Source organism: Caenorhabditis elegans, chromosome IV (assembly GCF_000002985.6).
Source record: "Caenorhabditis elegans chromosome IV".
Taxonomy (NCBI): Eukaryota; Metazoa; Nematoda; class Chromadorea; order Rhabditida; family Rhabditidae; genus Caenorhabditis; species Caenorhabditis elegans.
Window position 1 is genome coordinate 1,408,482 of NC_003282.8, and position 16,608 is coordinate 1,425,089.

General features: G+C 35.0%; 4 protein-coding genes and 1 non-coding gene across 9 annotated transcripts; 2 read left to right on the forward strand and 3 right to left on the reverse strand.

The window, feature by feature from the left end:
• Nucleotides 1-126: 126 nt before the first annotated feature.
• Nucleotides 127-1,560, reverse strand: rpc-11 (the record flags this gene model as incomplete). 2 transcript variants are annotated; one of them, NM_067675.5, is made up of 2 exons in its annotated part: nucleotides 127-353; nucleotides 1,358-1,560. In NM_067675.5, 2 exons carry the CDS (start codon nucleotides 1,554-1,556, stop codon nucleotides 226-228), a joined length of 327 nt encoding a protein of 108 aa, NP_500076.1. The 2 variants fall into 2 exon arrangements, with proteins under 2 accessions (NP_500076.1, NP_001368279.1); NM_001380043.1 differs by lacking the exon at nucleotides 1,358-1,560 and having other exon boundaries at nucleotides 226-315.
• A 972-nt stretch (nucleotides 1,561-2,532) lies between these two features.
• Y77E11A.7 lies at nucleotides 2,533-11,368 on the reverse strand (the record flags this gene model as incomplete). 4 transcript variants are annotated; one of them, NM_171898.7, is made up of 8 exons in its annotated part: nucleotides 2,533-2,814; nucleotides 4,360-4,732; nucleotides 5,761-5,940; nucleotides 7,189-7,422; nucleotides 9,223-9,603; nucleotides 10,023-10,198; nucleotides 10,943-11,091; nucleotides 11,240-11,366. In NM_171898.7, 8 exons carry the CDS (start codon nucleotides 11,362-11,364, stop codon nucleotides 2,615-2,617), a joined length of 1,818 nt encoding a protein of 605 aa, NP_741317.2. The 4 variants fall into 4 exon arrangements, with proteins under 4 accessions (NP_741317.2, NP_001294491.1, NP_001294494.1 ...); NM_001307562.3 differs by having other exon boundaries at nucleotides 9,978-10,198; NM_001307565.4 differs by having other exon boundaries at nucleotides 2,615-2,814; nucleotides 7,189-7,428; nucleotides 11,240-11,368.
• Nucleotides 6,779-6,830, forward strand: Y77E11A.20. Its single transcript, NR_052930.1, has one exon. It is a non-coding gene; the product is annotated as an Unclassified non-coding RNA Y77E11A.20 (non-coding RNA).
• Nucleotides 11,369-12,447: 1,079 nt separating the features above from the next.
• On the forward strand, nucleotides 12,448-13,309 carry jtr-1 (Protein JTB). Its single transcript, NM_001383040.1, has 3 exons — nucleotides 12,448-12,645; nucleotides 12,691-12,834; nucleotides 12,947-13,309. The coding sequence occupies exons 1-3, from the start codon at nucleotides 12,507-12,509 to the stop codon at nucleotides 13,165-13,167; spliced, it is 504 nt and encodes a 167-aa protein (NP_001370785.1). The 5' UTR covers nucleotides 12,448-12,506; the 3' UTR covers nucleotides 13,168-13,309.
• Nucleotides 13,310-14,452: 1,143 nt separating this feature from the next.
• Nucleotides 14,453-16,581, reverse strand: Y77E11A.8 (PAN-3 domain-containing protein). Its single transcript, NM_067678.6, has 8 exons — nucleotides 16,470-16,581; nucleotides 15,739-16,043; nucleotides 15,590-15,686; nucleotides 15,471-15,541; nucleotides 15,300-15,420; nucleotides 15,120-15,238; nucleotides 14,749-14,888; nucleotides 14,453-14,701 (listed from the first exon to the last, which is right to left on the reverse strand). Exons 2-8 carry the CDS (start codon nucleotides 15,964-15,966, stop codon nucleotides 14,614-14,616), a joined length of 864 nt encoding a protein of 287 aa, NP_500079.4. The 5' UTR covers nucleotides 15,967-16,043; nucleotides 16,470-16,581; the 3' UTR covers nucleotides 14,453-14,613.
• Nucleotides 16,582-16,608: the final 27 nt, after the last annotated feature.

The window sequence follows — 16,608 nt, forward strand, 5'->3', positions numbered from 1 at the left end:
TTTTCTGAAATTTCATCGATTTTTTCGATTTTTCTGAAATTTCATCGATTTTTAGGAATTTTATTGATTTCTCTAAAACTTTATAGATTTTTCCAAAAGATTTTTTTTTCGAATTTTTGCAGTACAAACTATATCAGGTTTTATAAGGAAATGAAAACGAACCACAAAACAACAATGATTGGGACAAAAAATCAACAAAAAAGCAGCAAAAAATCAATAAATTAATTAATCTTTCCATCGATGAGCACACGCGTTATCAGCACATCTGTAGAAGATTGTCGAAGGTTCATCGGCGGATCTTGTCTGAAGTTGCATGAAATAGGCCCGGCCGTGGGAGCATACCGGGCACGTTTCTGAAAATAATTATCGAATTTTGTTGGGAACTTTTATCGATTTTTTGGAACGTTATCGATTTTGTAAAATAGTATCGATTTTTTTTTGGGAAATTTTATCGATTTTTTTAACGAAATTTAGTATCGATTTTCTGGTTTTTTTTGTGAAATATGTCGCTTTATCGATTTTTTCAAATTTTTAAAAGAAAATTTATTGATTTTTTTTTCAGGAAATTTTTGTTATTTTCTAGAATTTTTGTAGGTTTTCTTTGGAATTTATTGCTTTTTCTGAATTTTTATTCTGAGAAAAACATTTTTTAAATGAAAAATATATTTTTCTGATATTTTATCGATTTTTCTGAAATTTTATCGATTTTTTGGACATGTATCGACTTTTAGAATTTTAACGATTTCTCTGAAATTTTATGAATTTTTCTGATATTTTATCGATTTTTCTGGAATTTTATCCATTTTTTTGAAACTTTGTCGATTTTTCTGGAATTTTATCGATTATTTTGCATTTTTGAGATTTCATAGATTTTTCTAAAAAATTTTGTATCAATTTTTTAGAATTTTATCGATTTTTTGGAATTTTATTGATTTTTTCAAAATTTCATCGATTTTTTCGGAAATTTTATCCATTTTTTCGGAAATTTTATCGATTTCTCTGAAAATTTATCGATTTCTCTGAAAATTTATCGATTTTTTTGGAATTTTATCTATTTTCTAGAATTTAACCGATTTTTCTATAATTTTATCGATTTTTTTTCGGAATTGTATGAGTTTCTCGAAATTCACTAGATTTTCCCGAAATTAAATCAATTCTGCCAAAAAAAAAAACAGAAATTTCAACACAAATTTACTAGGAAATTTCAGTTTTCTGTCATTTTTTGTTGTGCGAATTTCTGCAAAATTGATTTTTTTTCTCCTCCAAATTGGTCAATAATTTTGTTCAAATTATACAAGTTTTCAGTTAATTTTTTTTTGTTTTTTTAGTGATTTTTCCAATAAAACGGGTCCCGTACCATCGGTAACCTGAGCATTAGCCCATGCTCCTGGACCACCGAGCACATCATCAATATCCTTAAGTTTTGGATATATACGACTTGTGACAGTTTGTGTAACGGGACACACGTAGGGACACGCGGGACACGAGAATCTCATACATTGTTCGCCAGACTCGATTTGTAGAACACAGCCGCATTCCGGGCAGAATGTCAGCATTTTTCTGAAAAAAAAATTATTTTAAAAATCTTTTTTGGAAAATTTGGTTGAAAAGGTTTAAATTCAAATTTCTAGCGAAAAATTGAATTTTTTTAGTTAAAAAAATGTTTCTGGTTAAAAAACTGAATTTTTCAGAGATTTTCCTGAAACTTCTTCGATTTTTGTCGAAGTTTTATAGTATTTCCTGGAATTTTATCGAGTTTTCTGAATTTTTATGGAAAAATTAATTTTTGAGGAAAAAAAAACCGATTTTTCGGAAATTTCATCGAAAAATTAATTTCCTGACGAAAAAATTGAATTTTTTCAATCTAAAAAAATTTTTCTAATAAAAACCGATTTGTTGGAAAATTTTGGATAAAAATGTCTAAAAATTCAGAGATTTTTCGAGAATTTCATCGAAAATTTGAATTTTTCATTTTTGTAATTATTTTTAAGTTCAAATTTTCTGCCAAAAATTAACTAAAATAAAAAAAAATTTCACAAAATGATCATTTTTAGCTTAAAATTCGGATTTTCTAGAAAAATTTTCTAAGAAAAACCGTCAGAAAATTACAGAAAATCAGTGGGAGTTTTTCAACAAAAAAAAAAAAAGATTTTTTTGTGAAAATTTTTTTGAAAAATTTGGGCAAATTTTCGATTTTTTCTGGCAAAATAGCCACAACAAAAATATACATTTTCTGGTCAAAAACCTGGAAATCTTTGAAAAAAAAAATGGAAATTCAACGAAAAGTTTACTCTCAACAAACAAAGGACGGGAGGGGGGGTTATAATAATCGATATTAATAGTAATTTGGAAACTGAAAAGTCAGAAGAGAATCCAAGAGAAATTAGATTTTTAAATGATAAAAAATTGAAAATTTTGAGGTCAAAAATTGGATGGTAGGGGGGAAATTATTAGGAAGAAGAAGAAGAAGAAAAATGAGATAATTATTCAAAAAAATTATGGAAATTGGAGAGTTTAGGGGGGGGGGGGGGGGGGGAATGACGATGTTAAGCCAAAAAATGACGTTTTTTTTCCCGAAAAATCATCGCAAAAATCAGTGAAAAAACGAGAAAATTTATTGATCAACAGTCTCCACATGAGCAACTCCTTCAGTAGCTTGACGGAAGAAAAAGGCGGCTGCCTGGGCTCCTCTCTCATTGTATTTCACATCGTCCGATTGCTCTCCGTTCGCCGAGCTCGCCGGCACTTCAGTGAGCTCCTCAGCGATCACCTCCTCCTCCACGTACTCTTCGCCGTCGAAAATGTAGCGTTCACCTGGAAAATAGGAACACTTTATTGCATTTTTAATGAGAAATTCGAATTCAGCTAGCTGAGAGCTTTCAAATAAGTATAATCATGACTAGGTTTGATTGAATTTTTTTTTGAGAATTTTGGGTCCCACCACGAAAATCGAGAAATTTTCGTTTTGAGACCTGGATTTTGTAGATCTTAAGTACTGTATCTGAATTCAGCTTGCTCAGAGCTTTCAAATAAGTATAATCATCACTAGGTTCTGATGATTTTAAAATTTTTTTATGAAAATTTGGGTCCCACCACGAAAACTACAGTAACCTTTTGTGGCGGGACCTTTTTTTCTGGTTTACACTACTGTATTCGTGCTCAGCTCACCGAGAGCTTTCAAATAAGTATAATCATGATTACGTTATGAATTTTTATAATTTCTTTTGCAAATTTCAGGTCCCACCACGAACTTACTGTAGTTTTCGTGGTGGGACCCACAAAAATTGTAATTTTTACATAATTTTGTCGTTTTTGTTAAAGTCACAGCTCGTAGAGAGCTTTCATGGCTACGCTACTTCAATTCTAAATATTTTTGCAAATTTCAGGTCCCACCACGACGAGGGTACTGTAGTTTTCGATGCGGGACCCAATTTTTTTTTTTAATTCGAGCAAAGTAGGTCTTGATTATACTCATTTCAAAGCTCTCAGCGAGCTTAACTCCAATTTCACGTCGAAAATCGAGAAAATTCAAAATTCGTGGTGGGTCTCGCAGCGAAAAATTGTTTTTTTTCACGAAAATCGAAATTTTGAAAAAAAAAATTCCAGTTTTTTAAATTAAAAATAGTATGGAAGTACTGACAATTTTCTGTACAATTATGGGTAAAAAAAGGGAAAAAAGGATTTTTCTCAACTTTTCGCTCCGGGACCCAAACCTTTCAGAGTTTCACTGAAATTTGTTTTTTTTTTGTTTTTTTCATATTCAGCTCGCCGAGAGCTTTCATTTAAGTATAATCATGGCTAGGTTACGGTAGATTAGAAAATTTCTGGAAATTTTCGGTCCCACCACGACGGTGTACTGTAGATTTGGTGACAGGACCTATAAATTGCGGTTTTTACGATTTTTTATAGCTTGAGCTTTCAAATGAGTATAATCAAGCATAGGTTACTTCAATTTTGAATATTTTTGGGAATTTTGGGTCCCAGCGCGAAAACTACAGTAACCATTTCGCGTGGCGAGACCCAAATTTTTACGAAAATGTCCAAAATCATCGACGGAACCTAGTCATGATTATACGCAAATTGAAGCTCTCAGCGAGCTGAACACAAATTCAGTAGTGAAAATTCAAAAAAAAGGTCCCGCCACGAAGGGTTACTGTGGTTTTCGTGGTGGGACCCAAAATTCTCGGAATTTTTCAAACTTTCACTAAACCTAGTCATGATTATACTTAAATCAAAGCTCTCAGTGAGCTGAACACGAGTATAGTAGTGAAAATTCGGAAAAAGGTCCCGCCGCGAAATGATGCATGATTCAAATGGATTTTTCTCGGAAAAACTCGATTTTTTTCGAAATTTTCCAACCTTCAAATCTGGGTTTTCCAGAATTTCCAACAACATGATGATGCCCCCCATCATCATCATCCTCATCATCCTCTGCTGCTCCATGCGAATTCATCATTTTCATACGTTTCATCGAACTAGTCGATGATGGACCACCGGCTTCATCCATATATTCAGTGTGGTGTTGGGGCGGCTCGCCGAGCATCTCGTCGAGCTGCTTTTTCATCGAATTCACAACGTTATGAATGACAATATCATAGTCTTCGGAAGTTGATCCCATTAGGGTATTCATCCATTCGGTTAGCATTTCCGCGTGATTTTTCGGTGGTCCTAGGCGACTGTCGAGCATTGAGGCTATGCGATTTTCGATGCGGCGACCCATTTGGCGGCAAACCTGGAAAATGTTCAAGATTAGAGTGTGAAATTATTGTGGAATTTGAGTCTAGCTCAACGAGAGCTTTGATTTAAGTATAATCATGCCTAGGTTTGGTTAAATTTCGAGAAACTGCAAAAAATTGGGTCCCACCACGAAATCCACAGTAACCCTTCGTGGCGGGACCTTTTTCCGAATTTTCACTACTATACTCGTGTTCAGCTCACTGAGAGCTCTGATTAAAGTATAATCATGACTAGGTTTAGTGAAAGTTTGAAAAATTCCGAGAATTTTGGGTCCCACCACGAAAACCACAGTAACCCTTCGTGGCGGGACCTTTTTTTTGAATTTTCACTACTGAATTTGTGTTCAGCTCGCCGAGAGCTTTGATTTAAGTATAATCATGACTGGGTTTAGTGAAATGTCGAATTTTCCGAAATTTCCAGGTCCCACCACGAAAACTACAGTAACCCATTTCGTGGCGAGGCCCAAAAAAATCCAAAACTACGCGAATCAACAGCTCTCGACAAACTTTAATCAGGCTAAAGCCTAAAATGTAAATTTATTGGGTCTCGGAGCGAAAAAATATTAAAAATTTTCGGTGAAAATCAGAATATCGCTGCGAGACCCAGTTTTTTCACAAAATTTTGAATTCCAATCTCACATTCGTGTTCAGCTCACCGAGAGCTTTGATTTAAGTATAATCATGACTAGGTTTGGTGAAAATTTGAAAAATTCCGAGAATTTTGGGTCCCAACACGAAAACCACAGTAACCCTTCGTGGCGGGACCTTTTTTTTGAATTTTCACTACTGAATTTGTGTTCAGCTCGCCGAGAGCTTTGATTTAAGTATAATCATGACTGGGTTCTGACAATTCTGCATATTTTCGAAATTTCCAGGTCCCATCACGAAAACTACAGTAACCTCGTTTCGTGGCGAGACCCAGAAATTTCAAATTCACCGGAACCTAGTCATGATTATACGCATTTGAAAGCTCTCGGCGAGCTGAATTCGATTTTGCTCAATTTTCCGCCGTCGAAATTCGTACCATTTGAGCGACTCTAGCCGCATCTCCGCCGTTGTGACGTGGTGGATTGAGCAACGAGTCGGGCTCATTATAATAGACTTCTTCAAACATTTCATCGTCATAATAGACACCATTGTCGTCCATTCTTCGATGCATACGTTTACGGGCATTCGCCATCACATATCGACGCATTTCATAGGCCTGAAAAACTGGGAATTTTTAGCGAATTTCCGGGTGAAAAAATGGGGCTGAAAATGTGGAAAAGTTCGGAAAAAAAATGATAAAAATCGTCGAAAATTGTTTATTTTTCGACGTTTTTTTTTAAATCAGGCTTTAAAATGAGTTTTAGAGTTAAAAAATCGTGTAAAATTCATCGGAAAACGCATCTTTTTTCAATGAAAATCTAGAAAAATTGAAAATTTTTGAAGAATTTCCATATAATAAAATGCCCAAATTTTTAGTTTCGTAAGAATTAGCTTAAAATCTTCAAAATTTGCAATTTTTAGCGAATTCATTCAGTGAAAAATCGTATAAAATTGGTTGAAAAATATGGAAAAATCGTGTTTTTTTAAATTCACGTTTTTCGGATAAAATCGTCAAATTTTTAACTTTTTTTTCCAATTTTCAGTTGGGAACGTGACTGAAAATCGTCTAAAATTGCAATTTTCAGAGCATTTTCTGTGAAAATCGTCGAAAAGTGGCTTGAAATTGTCTAAAATTGGGCTTTTTAAAGAATTTTTAGGTGAAAAATTTCTGTGGCATTTTCTGTGAAAATTTTCAGAAATATGCTAAAAATCGTCGAAAATTGTTGATTTTTTGACTTTTTTAAAATCAGTTTTTTTTGGGAAATTTTCAATGAAATTCTTCAAATTTTGACATTTTTCAAGCCTGAAAAATCGTGATATTTGTCTGAAAGCAATTTTTAAATTTTTCAGTTAAAATCTTCAAAAATTGGAAACAAGTGTTTAAAAAGGAGAATAAATTGAAGAATTTTCAGTGTAAAAAAACAAATTATGGCATTTTTCAATTTTTGGCTGGGAAATTGACTGAAAATCGTCAAAAATTGACTAAAATCGTCAAAAATTGACTAGAATCGTCAAAAATCGACTAAAAATCGTCAAAAATTGACTAGAATCGTCAAAAATCGACTAAAAATCGTCAAAATTTGACTAAAAATCGTCAAAAATTGACTAAAAATCGTCAAAAATTGACTAAAAAACGTCAAAAATTGACTAAAAAACGTCAAAAATTGACTAAAAATCGTTAAAAATTGACTAAAAATCGTTAAAAATTGACTAAAAATCGTTAAAAATTGACTAAAAATCGTTAAAAATTGACTCAAAAAAAAATTGACTTAAAATTGACTCCATAAATTTTCGGATTTTCGTGAATTTTTCAATTTTTTACATGGAAATTATCGGATTTTCACATTTTTTCGCAAATTTTTACCTGTTTCTTATTGATAATCTCCCGTGGATCGGTTTCTCCCGTTTCCACAAATCTCTGTACAGTTTGCAGTGGTGAATCACTTCTCAGCAATTCCTGAGCCACTGAACGTGTGTCACTGTACAGTTTGGGCGTCTTTCGGAGCTCAATTGGGTTATCCGATAGGTAATTCACGTGATACTGTACCAATACAGGTGATGCTCGACTATTATCCACAAGACTCTCCAACCAACACACCTGAAGCTGTGATATTTGTTAAGATTTCTTCAAAATTTCGGAATTTTCGAGATTTTTCACTACGAAATTCGGATTCCCCGCATTTTTTTACACTTTCTTGTAAATTTTCAGAGTTCTAGCTCAAAATTGCGTAAGATTCGGTGTATTGGGTTACTGTAGTCGGTGATTGCGTACTTTTGGGGCTACTGTAACCCGGAAATTTTGAAAAATGAGCTAGAACCACAGACAACCGATTTCAGAGCTAAAAATAGATAGGAAAATCGAATTCGGTGATGAAAATCAAGAATTTCGAATAAAACAGCGGAAAACTCGTGTTTTAACACATTTCTCGGCGATTTCACTACGAAATTCGGATTTCCAGCTATTTTTTACTTCTAGCAGTGAATATTCAGAGCTCTAGCTCAAAATTGCGTAAGATTGGGTGTTTCTGGGTTACGGTAGTCGGTGTTTGCGTACTTCTGGGGCTACAGTAACTCGGAAGTTCTGAAAAATGAACTAGAATCCCGCAGAAAAAGTGTTAGAGGTGAAAATTTGCAGGAAAATCGAATTCGGTGATGAAAATCAAAGAATATCGAATTTGAACACTGAAAAATTGAATTTCTAGATATTCTGCTGAAATTGCAAATTTTTCATTAAGAAATTCGGATTTCCCGCATTATTTTACAACTAGCGATTTTCAGCAGAAATCTCTAATTTTTTTTGTAAAAATCCGAGCTTTTGGCTTAAAATCCAGTTTTGTAAACTATTTTGGCAAAAAAAAGGTGGTTTTTTGGGTGAAAAATTCGATTTTGAGTCATTTTCATAAGAAAACTTCACATTTTCCGAAAATATCAATTTTTGGCTAAAAAATCCGAATTTTGAATAATATTTGCATGACAAATGCTATTTTTGGGCAAAAAATTCAATCAATTTTCGGTATATTTTTTTAATGAAACATGTCATTTTTTTCGGTTAAAAATATGACTTTAGGTAATTTTTGTAATGAAATTTCCAATTTTTTCGGTTAAAAATCCTTTTTTTTGTCATTTTAGCCTGAAAAATGCTATTTTTTAAGTAAAAACCCCCGATTTTAGGTCAATTTTGGTGTGAAATTTTCAAATTTTTCGGTTATTTTTCGGAATCCCCGCATTTTTTTTCCACTACAACGTAAATTTTCAGAGCTGTAGCTCAAAATTGCGTGAAATCTGGTGTTTTGGGTTACTGTAGTCGGTGTTTGCGTACTTTCGGGGCTACCGTAACCCGGAAATTCTGAAACATGAGCTAGAAGCACAGAAAACCGATTTTAGAAGTGAAAATTTGCGGCAAAATCGAATTCGGTGATGAAAATCAAAGAATATCGACTCTAAAAGCATGAAAAATGTAATTTTTCGGGTAAAAATTCGATTTAGGTCATTTTTTGATGAAAAATTCAATTTTTCCGGTCAAAAACTATTTCTTCACATAAAAATCCCGATTATTGTTTATTTAGAAGTAAAAAAATGTCATTTTTGGGTGAAAAATTCAATTTTCGGTATATTTTTTTTCTTCATTCTTTTTGAAATTTTAGAATGAAAAAAAAAACCATTTTTGGGTGAAAAATCCTTTTTTGTAATTTCAGTATGAAAAATGTCATTTTTTTCGGTAAAAAATATGACTTTAGGTAATTTTTGTAATGAAATTTCCTTTTTTTTTTCGGTTAAAAATCCATTTTTTTGCCATTAGCCTGAAAAATGCTATTTTTTAGGTAAAAACCCCGATTTTAGGTCAATTTTTGTGTGAAATTTTCAAATTTTTCGGTTAAAAACTGCATTTCCACCGCACCTTTTTGCAAATTCTATTCTCCATATTCGAATAATACCAATTCAACACATAATGTGCAGTTTCGGCAGTTCTTCTCGACGTTTTCACATGATTTCCCTCTATTTCCACAAAAATTTTCTTCTTCGAGCTCGTCGATTTGCCACGATTCCACAAATAACTATCAATATAATAATCGGTATTTTTTAGTCCGTGACGGGGTTCAACAAGGAAATTCTGAGGCCCTTTACGTGTTTCATCGATTGTCAACGGGAATTCTTTCTGAACTTCATGTTCTTCGTAGCAACGGAAATAAAGGAAATGGGCAGCTTTGTTGGGAATTGAGAGATCCGAAGATTTGAGATTGAGAGTTTCTCCGGTGAATGAGGTGGCTGCGGCGACACGCTGCAAAACTTTTTTGAGACGGTTTTTGCTGGTTTTTTAGAGGATTTCTGTGCAAAAATTGGGGTTTTTTTTCTGTGATTTTAGACGCTTTCTGAAGGCTTTTCGCAGGTATTTGAAAGTGAGTTTTCGGAATTTTAGGGCATTATTTTGGCTCTTTTTAAGCAGCTTTTTACAGTGAATTTTCTGTGAAATTTCGGCTATTTCTGGTCGATTTTTGATCGTTTTCAGAGCATTTGAAACTTTACTTTGCCATTTTTAGTGGATTCTCGTTTTAGGTGTGGTTTTTGCTCATTTTCACAGGATTTTTCAAGTAAAAATCCTCATTTTTCAGGGTTTTTTTCGGTGAAAAAATGCCATTTTCCGCGATAAATCACCTGCATTGTGGTGACGAGGTGTTCGTCTTCATTTTGATACGGTACCTTTCTAGTCGGAGTCGGACGCCCTTGATATTTCATTGATGATATTGTAACCTCATTTGCAACCGAAAAATCACTGTTTAAGACCATTTGAGCGTCGATTTTCTCGCGTTTCAAAGCCATTTCCATTTCAATTTCCATTGTTTGAGTGTCCATGTGATCGTCGAGCACTGACGCGTCTGGAAATTGAGAATTTTTGAGATTTTAGGGGTTTTTCAATTAAAATTTGGCCTTTTTCGGGAAGTTTTAGCTTCAAAAATGACATTTTTTGGGAATTTTCTAAATGAAATTTTAATTTTTTGGGGAATTTTTAGGTTGAAAATTGGATTTTTTGGGTTTTTTCGAAGTGAAATTCGAATTTTTAGAGTTTTTAGCTTGAAAATTAAAATTTTCGGGATTTTTTGAGTGAAAATCTGATTTTTTAAGAGATTTTAGCTTGAAAATTAACATTTTCAGGTAAAAATCCGGGGTTTAAAGAATTTTTTGGCGAAAAATTGGTTTCTTAAATGAAAATCGAGTTTTAAGACAAATTTCATAGAAAACTGTAACATTTTCCGGTAGTAGCTTCTGATTTTCAGCCGAAAACTGAATTTTAAAGTAAAAACCTGAGTTCTAGGCAGTTTCTCCTTGAAAACGCGAGCATTTAGGTTAAATTTTAGAATTTTGAAGTGAAAAAATTACATTTTTTAGGTAAAAAATGAACGTTTTAATGGGAAATTGCAAATTTAGAGTCGACAATCGACTTTTCAGCACTTTTCCAATGAAAAAACACATTTTTTGATTAAAAACTGATTTTTTTAAAGCAAAATCGTAAATTTTGGTATTTTCCCCCTAAAAATCGCCAATTTTGCCTGATCATTGAGGATTTTCGCCAATTTTTCCGCGTAAAAATCGCATTTTCATGTAGAAAATCCAATTTTTACCGATTTCAGTGTTGGAAACATCGATTTCCTCCTCTAAAATCGGGCTTTGGTGGTGTTTCTGGTGAACTTGGAGCTCGTGCTCGCCTGGGGTCATATCTCGCTCCTGGTCGACTGAAAGTGGCTCTGGTGTCGTGGATTCTGGGACTTTTCTGAAAAAAAACGAGCAAATTTAGAGATTTTTAGGAGAATTGGAATAGAAACCCGAGATTTTTAAAGGTTTTTTCACTATTTATAGGTCTAAAGTGCTGAAAATTTTGATTTTTCTTTTATATTTTTGGATTTTTCTCGTCTACTCACGCCATTTGTGCAGAAATTGTAGATTTCGGTGTGAGTTGAGCTGTAGGAATAACTTTTTCGAAGACTTCATCTTGTTTGGCGGCGAGCAGCTTTGCGGACGGTGTACGAACTTTTCTCGTCTCCATTTCTGAAAAAAAATCGTTTGAAAATATGGTTTTTTCGCTGAAAAATAAAGAAAAAAGACTAAATTTGCCCAAAATTTGAGAAAAAATTTCGAAAAATAAATTACAGTACGCTTTAAAGGGACAGCAGTGAATTTCACCTTCGTGGCGAGACCCGTTGTGGCAAAAACAGCATGCGCCTTTAAAGTTTACGGTGCTTAATTGAAATTTTGAATTTGTTTTCGAAAACATTCAAATTTCGATCGAATTTTTCGGTTTTTTCGATTCAAAATCAATTTTCGCTTGATTTTCCTGAGAAAACTACGCATTTCCGACAAAATTCAAATAAAAAGAGCCGCGGGGGCCGTGAGAAAAAATGTGGCCGAAGAATACAAAAATTCGACGGGAATGGGACGACGGACGGGGCCGAATCAATTGTGTTTTCTCAGCCACAGATGTTCACGGTGAGTGAGGAGACGCAGTGAAGCGCGCGCGCACGCGACGCGCAACCGCGTCTCGAGTGTGCAAGGTGGGATTGGAGCGCGTTTGTGTGGATAGGGCTGTGTCGATTTACGGAGCGTCGTGGATTTTTTTTAAAGGGGATTTCCGGTTTTTGAGGAGGATTTTTGTGATTTTTTCCTAGTTATTGGTTAATTTCCAGCAAAAAATGAATTTTTTTACGTTAGATTGTAACGGAGAATTTTATAATTCTGCAAATTATAAATATTTATTATTGGTTTAAATTAATTTTTTATCCGAAAAAAAAAACCAAGAAAAAATGTTGAAAAATAAATTTTAATGAGTTTTTTGTATTTCGTTTCAAGACCTGCTGAAAAGTTAATCTTCATGTACCTTTAAACTTACAGTAAAATAGTTTTTACGGTTTTGAAGCCATTTATTAACAATTTTTCGTACGGAAATTCATTAAAAGTTTATATACTAATAATGAAACCCATTGTCATATTTTTTGGCAAACGTAACTCGCAAGTTTCAGTTAAGTTTCAAACTTTGTCAAAAATCAGCAAATAAATGTATTTCGTTGCGAGACCCAACACAGAATTTGCCTCTATGCACCTTTAAAAATTACAGTACGAAATTAATTAATTTCTTTCTCAATTTCAAGCCAAAATAACTCATTTTCCCTCATTTTTTTTTGCAGAAAAACGATGGAATACTGCAGTACAAAGCAAATTTCCACGTTTGTCCTCGCCCTAATCGGTTTTTCGATTCTCGTATTCTTCATCGAAGAGTACACGGAGGAAAGTGAGATGAACAGCGAAATGGAGATGAAAAAAGCGTTTTATAGTAAGATTTCCACCTAAAAACTTGGAAAAAAAGTTGAATTTTCAGAGACGGAACACGGCGGAACCACCGGAAAACTGGAAAAAGTGGTGACGGAATATCCAGCGGAAGAATGTTGGAAGCATGAGCCATTTGAAGTGGTCACCCAGTGTGCACCGTGCAAGGATTTCGAGATTAAGGCTATTAAAGCTGGTAGGGAGATAAAGAATTAGGAAAAATTCAGAAAAATCGCAATTTTTACCTTAAAAACCCGCAAAAAACGACTTTTTCACCAGAAAATCAAAAATTTATCCTATTTTTCCAGGTCATTGCCTAAAAACCGGCTATTTCGATCGTGTAAACTGCTCCAAATCGTCGACAACTGTGCTCCGCCCGTGTCCATCTCCAAAACAATCCCGCCGCCACGAGTTTTACCTGTTCTACGTGGTAAATGCCGCAATTCTCATCGTGAGCTTCTTGTCGACGACACAGCGGAAGGCTCAACTCGAACGGGCGGTCTACATGCGACTACCTCAACATTTCTAAATTTTTATCGATTTTTTTTGTAGATATATATATATATATATATATATTGATTGATTGATTTTTGTTGCGATTTTAAACGGGTTTTTATGTGAAAAAAACATGGGAAATGTGTAATAAACGGTGCGAATTTATTGAAAAAAAATTTTTTACGAAAAAAAAAAATTCATCGATTTTCTTGAATGCTTCTTTCACGTTCGGGGTAATGTACTGTAGTATTACTGTAGTTTAGAAAAAATTGGGTTTTTGTCTTTTTAAGAGATATTTGTTTAGGGTTAGTGGAGAGATATGGTCGGGATACTGTAGTAATACGGTAGGGGGTACTGTAGGATTTTCGGGAAAATTGAGTTTTTGTCTTTTGAAGAAGTATTGATCCAGAAACTTCTAGAATTTCCTAGAAAAACCTGGAAACTTCTACAACTTTCTAGAATAGGCTGAAAACTTCTCGACTTTCTTGAAAGTCAGCAAAACTCCAGGAAAATGTGTAACACGGGTTTCTGGCTTCCCTCATAAATTGAAATGGAAGAGTTTGCCGAACTAGGCCATTTTGGCTTGGCCATATCTGGGGTAGATTCACGGCGCGTCGCGTCTCGATTTTAAATGAAAAACTAAATGCAGGCGAGGCAATCGACTTCTGGAGCTGAAAACCTCTTTTTCTGAAACTACCGTAATCTTACAGTACTCCTACCGTGCCACTATTATACCACTACAGTAGCCCCAACTATGTATATCCCTACACTAACCCCAACTCACTATCCTTCCAGAAGCCAAAACTTCACAGACTACATAGTGTAAGGATTCCCACCCTTTTCACTTCACATTTTACATAAATAAATACTAATTTATTTGCCTGTAAATTCTCTCTGATAATTTACAGAAAGAACGGACGAAATCGGTCAAGGACAACGATTTCTACAGCGAGGACAATTCGTGTGGAGGAGAAACTCCAGTTCAAACCGCCGCCAAGATGTCGTTGGTCGCATTGTCGCGTCGAGACCCGTCGTCGTTAAAGGCTGCGCCTTTAACCCGGAAATGCCTATATAAGGAGAGGAGGACGCTCATTTGAGGATCATTTCTTAACTCTTTAACCCGTTACTTGTCGTTTTCCCTCTTCTCTCGTTTACTCTGTTTCGACGATGCAATTCGTCTGTTCCCTTTACTTAATAAACCCTTATAAGATCGATCAGTGTGCGTGAGTGGCAGTTACATCCTATACCTTTATTATAGACTACATAGACTACAAACTATGGACACACGGAATAAGCGCTTTATATATAGTAAATGATATTTATTAACTAAAGAAAACGGCTTCCCGAAAACATTTTAAAACAAAAAACTAGATTTTAGTGAAAAAAAAGAGTAGTATACATATATACAGGGGTTACATAAATACATATGTATATACATTAGTCTATACATTCATCAGTATACATCAGCTCAGAGCAAAAATCAGTCATAATCCCAAACTTTGTAAACCCATGCTGGACTTGAGCAAAAAAATAGTTGAGCTGGAAGGGGATTGAAGTTGCCTTCGCATCTGAAAAAAGATTAACGTCTTTTACGGTGTTTCGGTTTAATATTTACGATTTAACATCCACTTTCACTGCATTGTTCCCATTAAAAACCAGCACAAGACAATTATCATTGGCGGTTGCCATTGCGGACGAGTTGGTCACCCAATTGTAATGTTCGAAAGTGGGAACGGAGCTAAGGAATGTGAAACCCTGAAACGATAGTTTTGCTTTACATAGCTGTTAAGATTAAATAAAGAGAAAATACGGGTGATACAGAATAGCGAATTCGGAAGCTTCTTGGAGCTATATATAGCTTTCCAGGAGACTCCCACTAAGGCACGACTGGTCCGACAGAAAGCCAGCGCGAGACTATTTAAGGCCACAGGCCACTGGAAACTACTGGACTAAAATTAATCCAAGACTGCATAATTGATACCTCACCTTCGGAGACATGCAATAAGGTGTACGCGGAGTTGATTGACATGCTTTTGTTCGAATTCCATCAATTCTGGCATAGATGTTGCGATTAGCTGTTTTATTACGCTGAACCTCTCCTAGTTCTGTAAAATAAAGCTTTAACACCGAAAAAACAAGTGCAGCACCTTTTTTCGGAAATATTACCTGAAAACTTTTTGAGATCTTCCGGATACAGTGGAGCTGCTAATAGTGCGTTGTCGGCTGATTCACATGAAGTGGCAGCTTCGTTGTATGTGAATGATCCGGTATTGGAGTTTCGATATATCTGATTTTCAAACAAAACATTCTCAATGAAAGTTTGAATTTCTATCTCACCTTCAAACAAACCATTCTGTCGTCTGGATGGATCAGTAGCCCGTTAAAGTTTCCATTGCAGGAGTAGTTCACTGGAATTATTTAGACGTTAGTTAAAATCCTCATTTAGGTTTAAAAACTTTTATAAGAAATCTTCCATCCGGTGAGTGTTGCGTAGATTGTGTAGTCGGTGTGGTAAGGCCAATATGGTGGATAGTCATTCACATATAAATGACCCTGCAAGTGGAAATTCACTATGTATGTACCGTGCTGAGTGGACATCACTTACCGTTGCATTCTGATTATCAAAAGTTGGCGGAATTGCGCCAGTTGGACATGTTCCATTGAGACTGTTCACTTTAAACGCCACCACCGACTCATTTGCCGACGTGGTCCTACTAACGAAATCCACATAGTCATAGTCGTAATTGTAACACGTCGAATCATTTTGTTTTGTTCTGGGGGCATTACCACACAGTATGGTGAGTAAAAGCAGGCTGCTAAGCATCCATCCCATGTTAGAGAAGTGTTCACCTGCGTGTTGTTGGTGGTGTTGGGTATTCCCCATACTAGCATCATTTTCATGTCGGAGATCTGTTATGGAAACTTTGGTTTAGGCATAGACATAGGCATAGGCATAGGCTTATCCATAGGCTTAAAGTTCTTAGGCTTGGCGCCAGTGGCGAGCGTTAGCTTACAACCGCCTCGCTCAAATGTATTTTGATAAATATGGATATTTAGGCTTAAGCCTCGCCATACCGCCGGTGTGTCATAAGGATTTCCAATATTTTATTTTTTTCGGGCCCTTAGGCTGGTTGGATTGGGATTTCCAATGTTTTATTCCAGTTGGGCACCCTAAGTCTAAATAGCTCTTTTTCTTTTCGTTTGCGCTCCAAGCGCAAGGAAAAACCTTCTTGTAACTTTTTAAGAGGGTTAGGCTTAGACTTAAGCTTAGGTTTTTTTTAACTTAAGCTTAGGGTTAAATCTAACTCGAATTATGGTTTTTACTGAAAATCTTACCACAAAAGTTACTAATCCAAAAACAACAAAAAGAGCAACCAAAATAGAACGCATTTTACAATTTGCAAAACGGAATAAATGACACTAGCGAACTAGCGGAGCTGCTATGTTTAGTTTGCAATCTGCATTAAGCACGAGG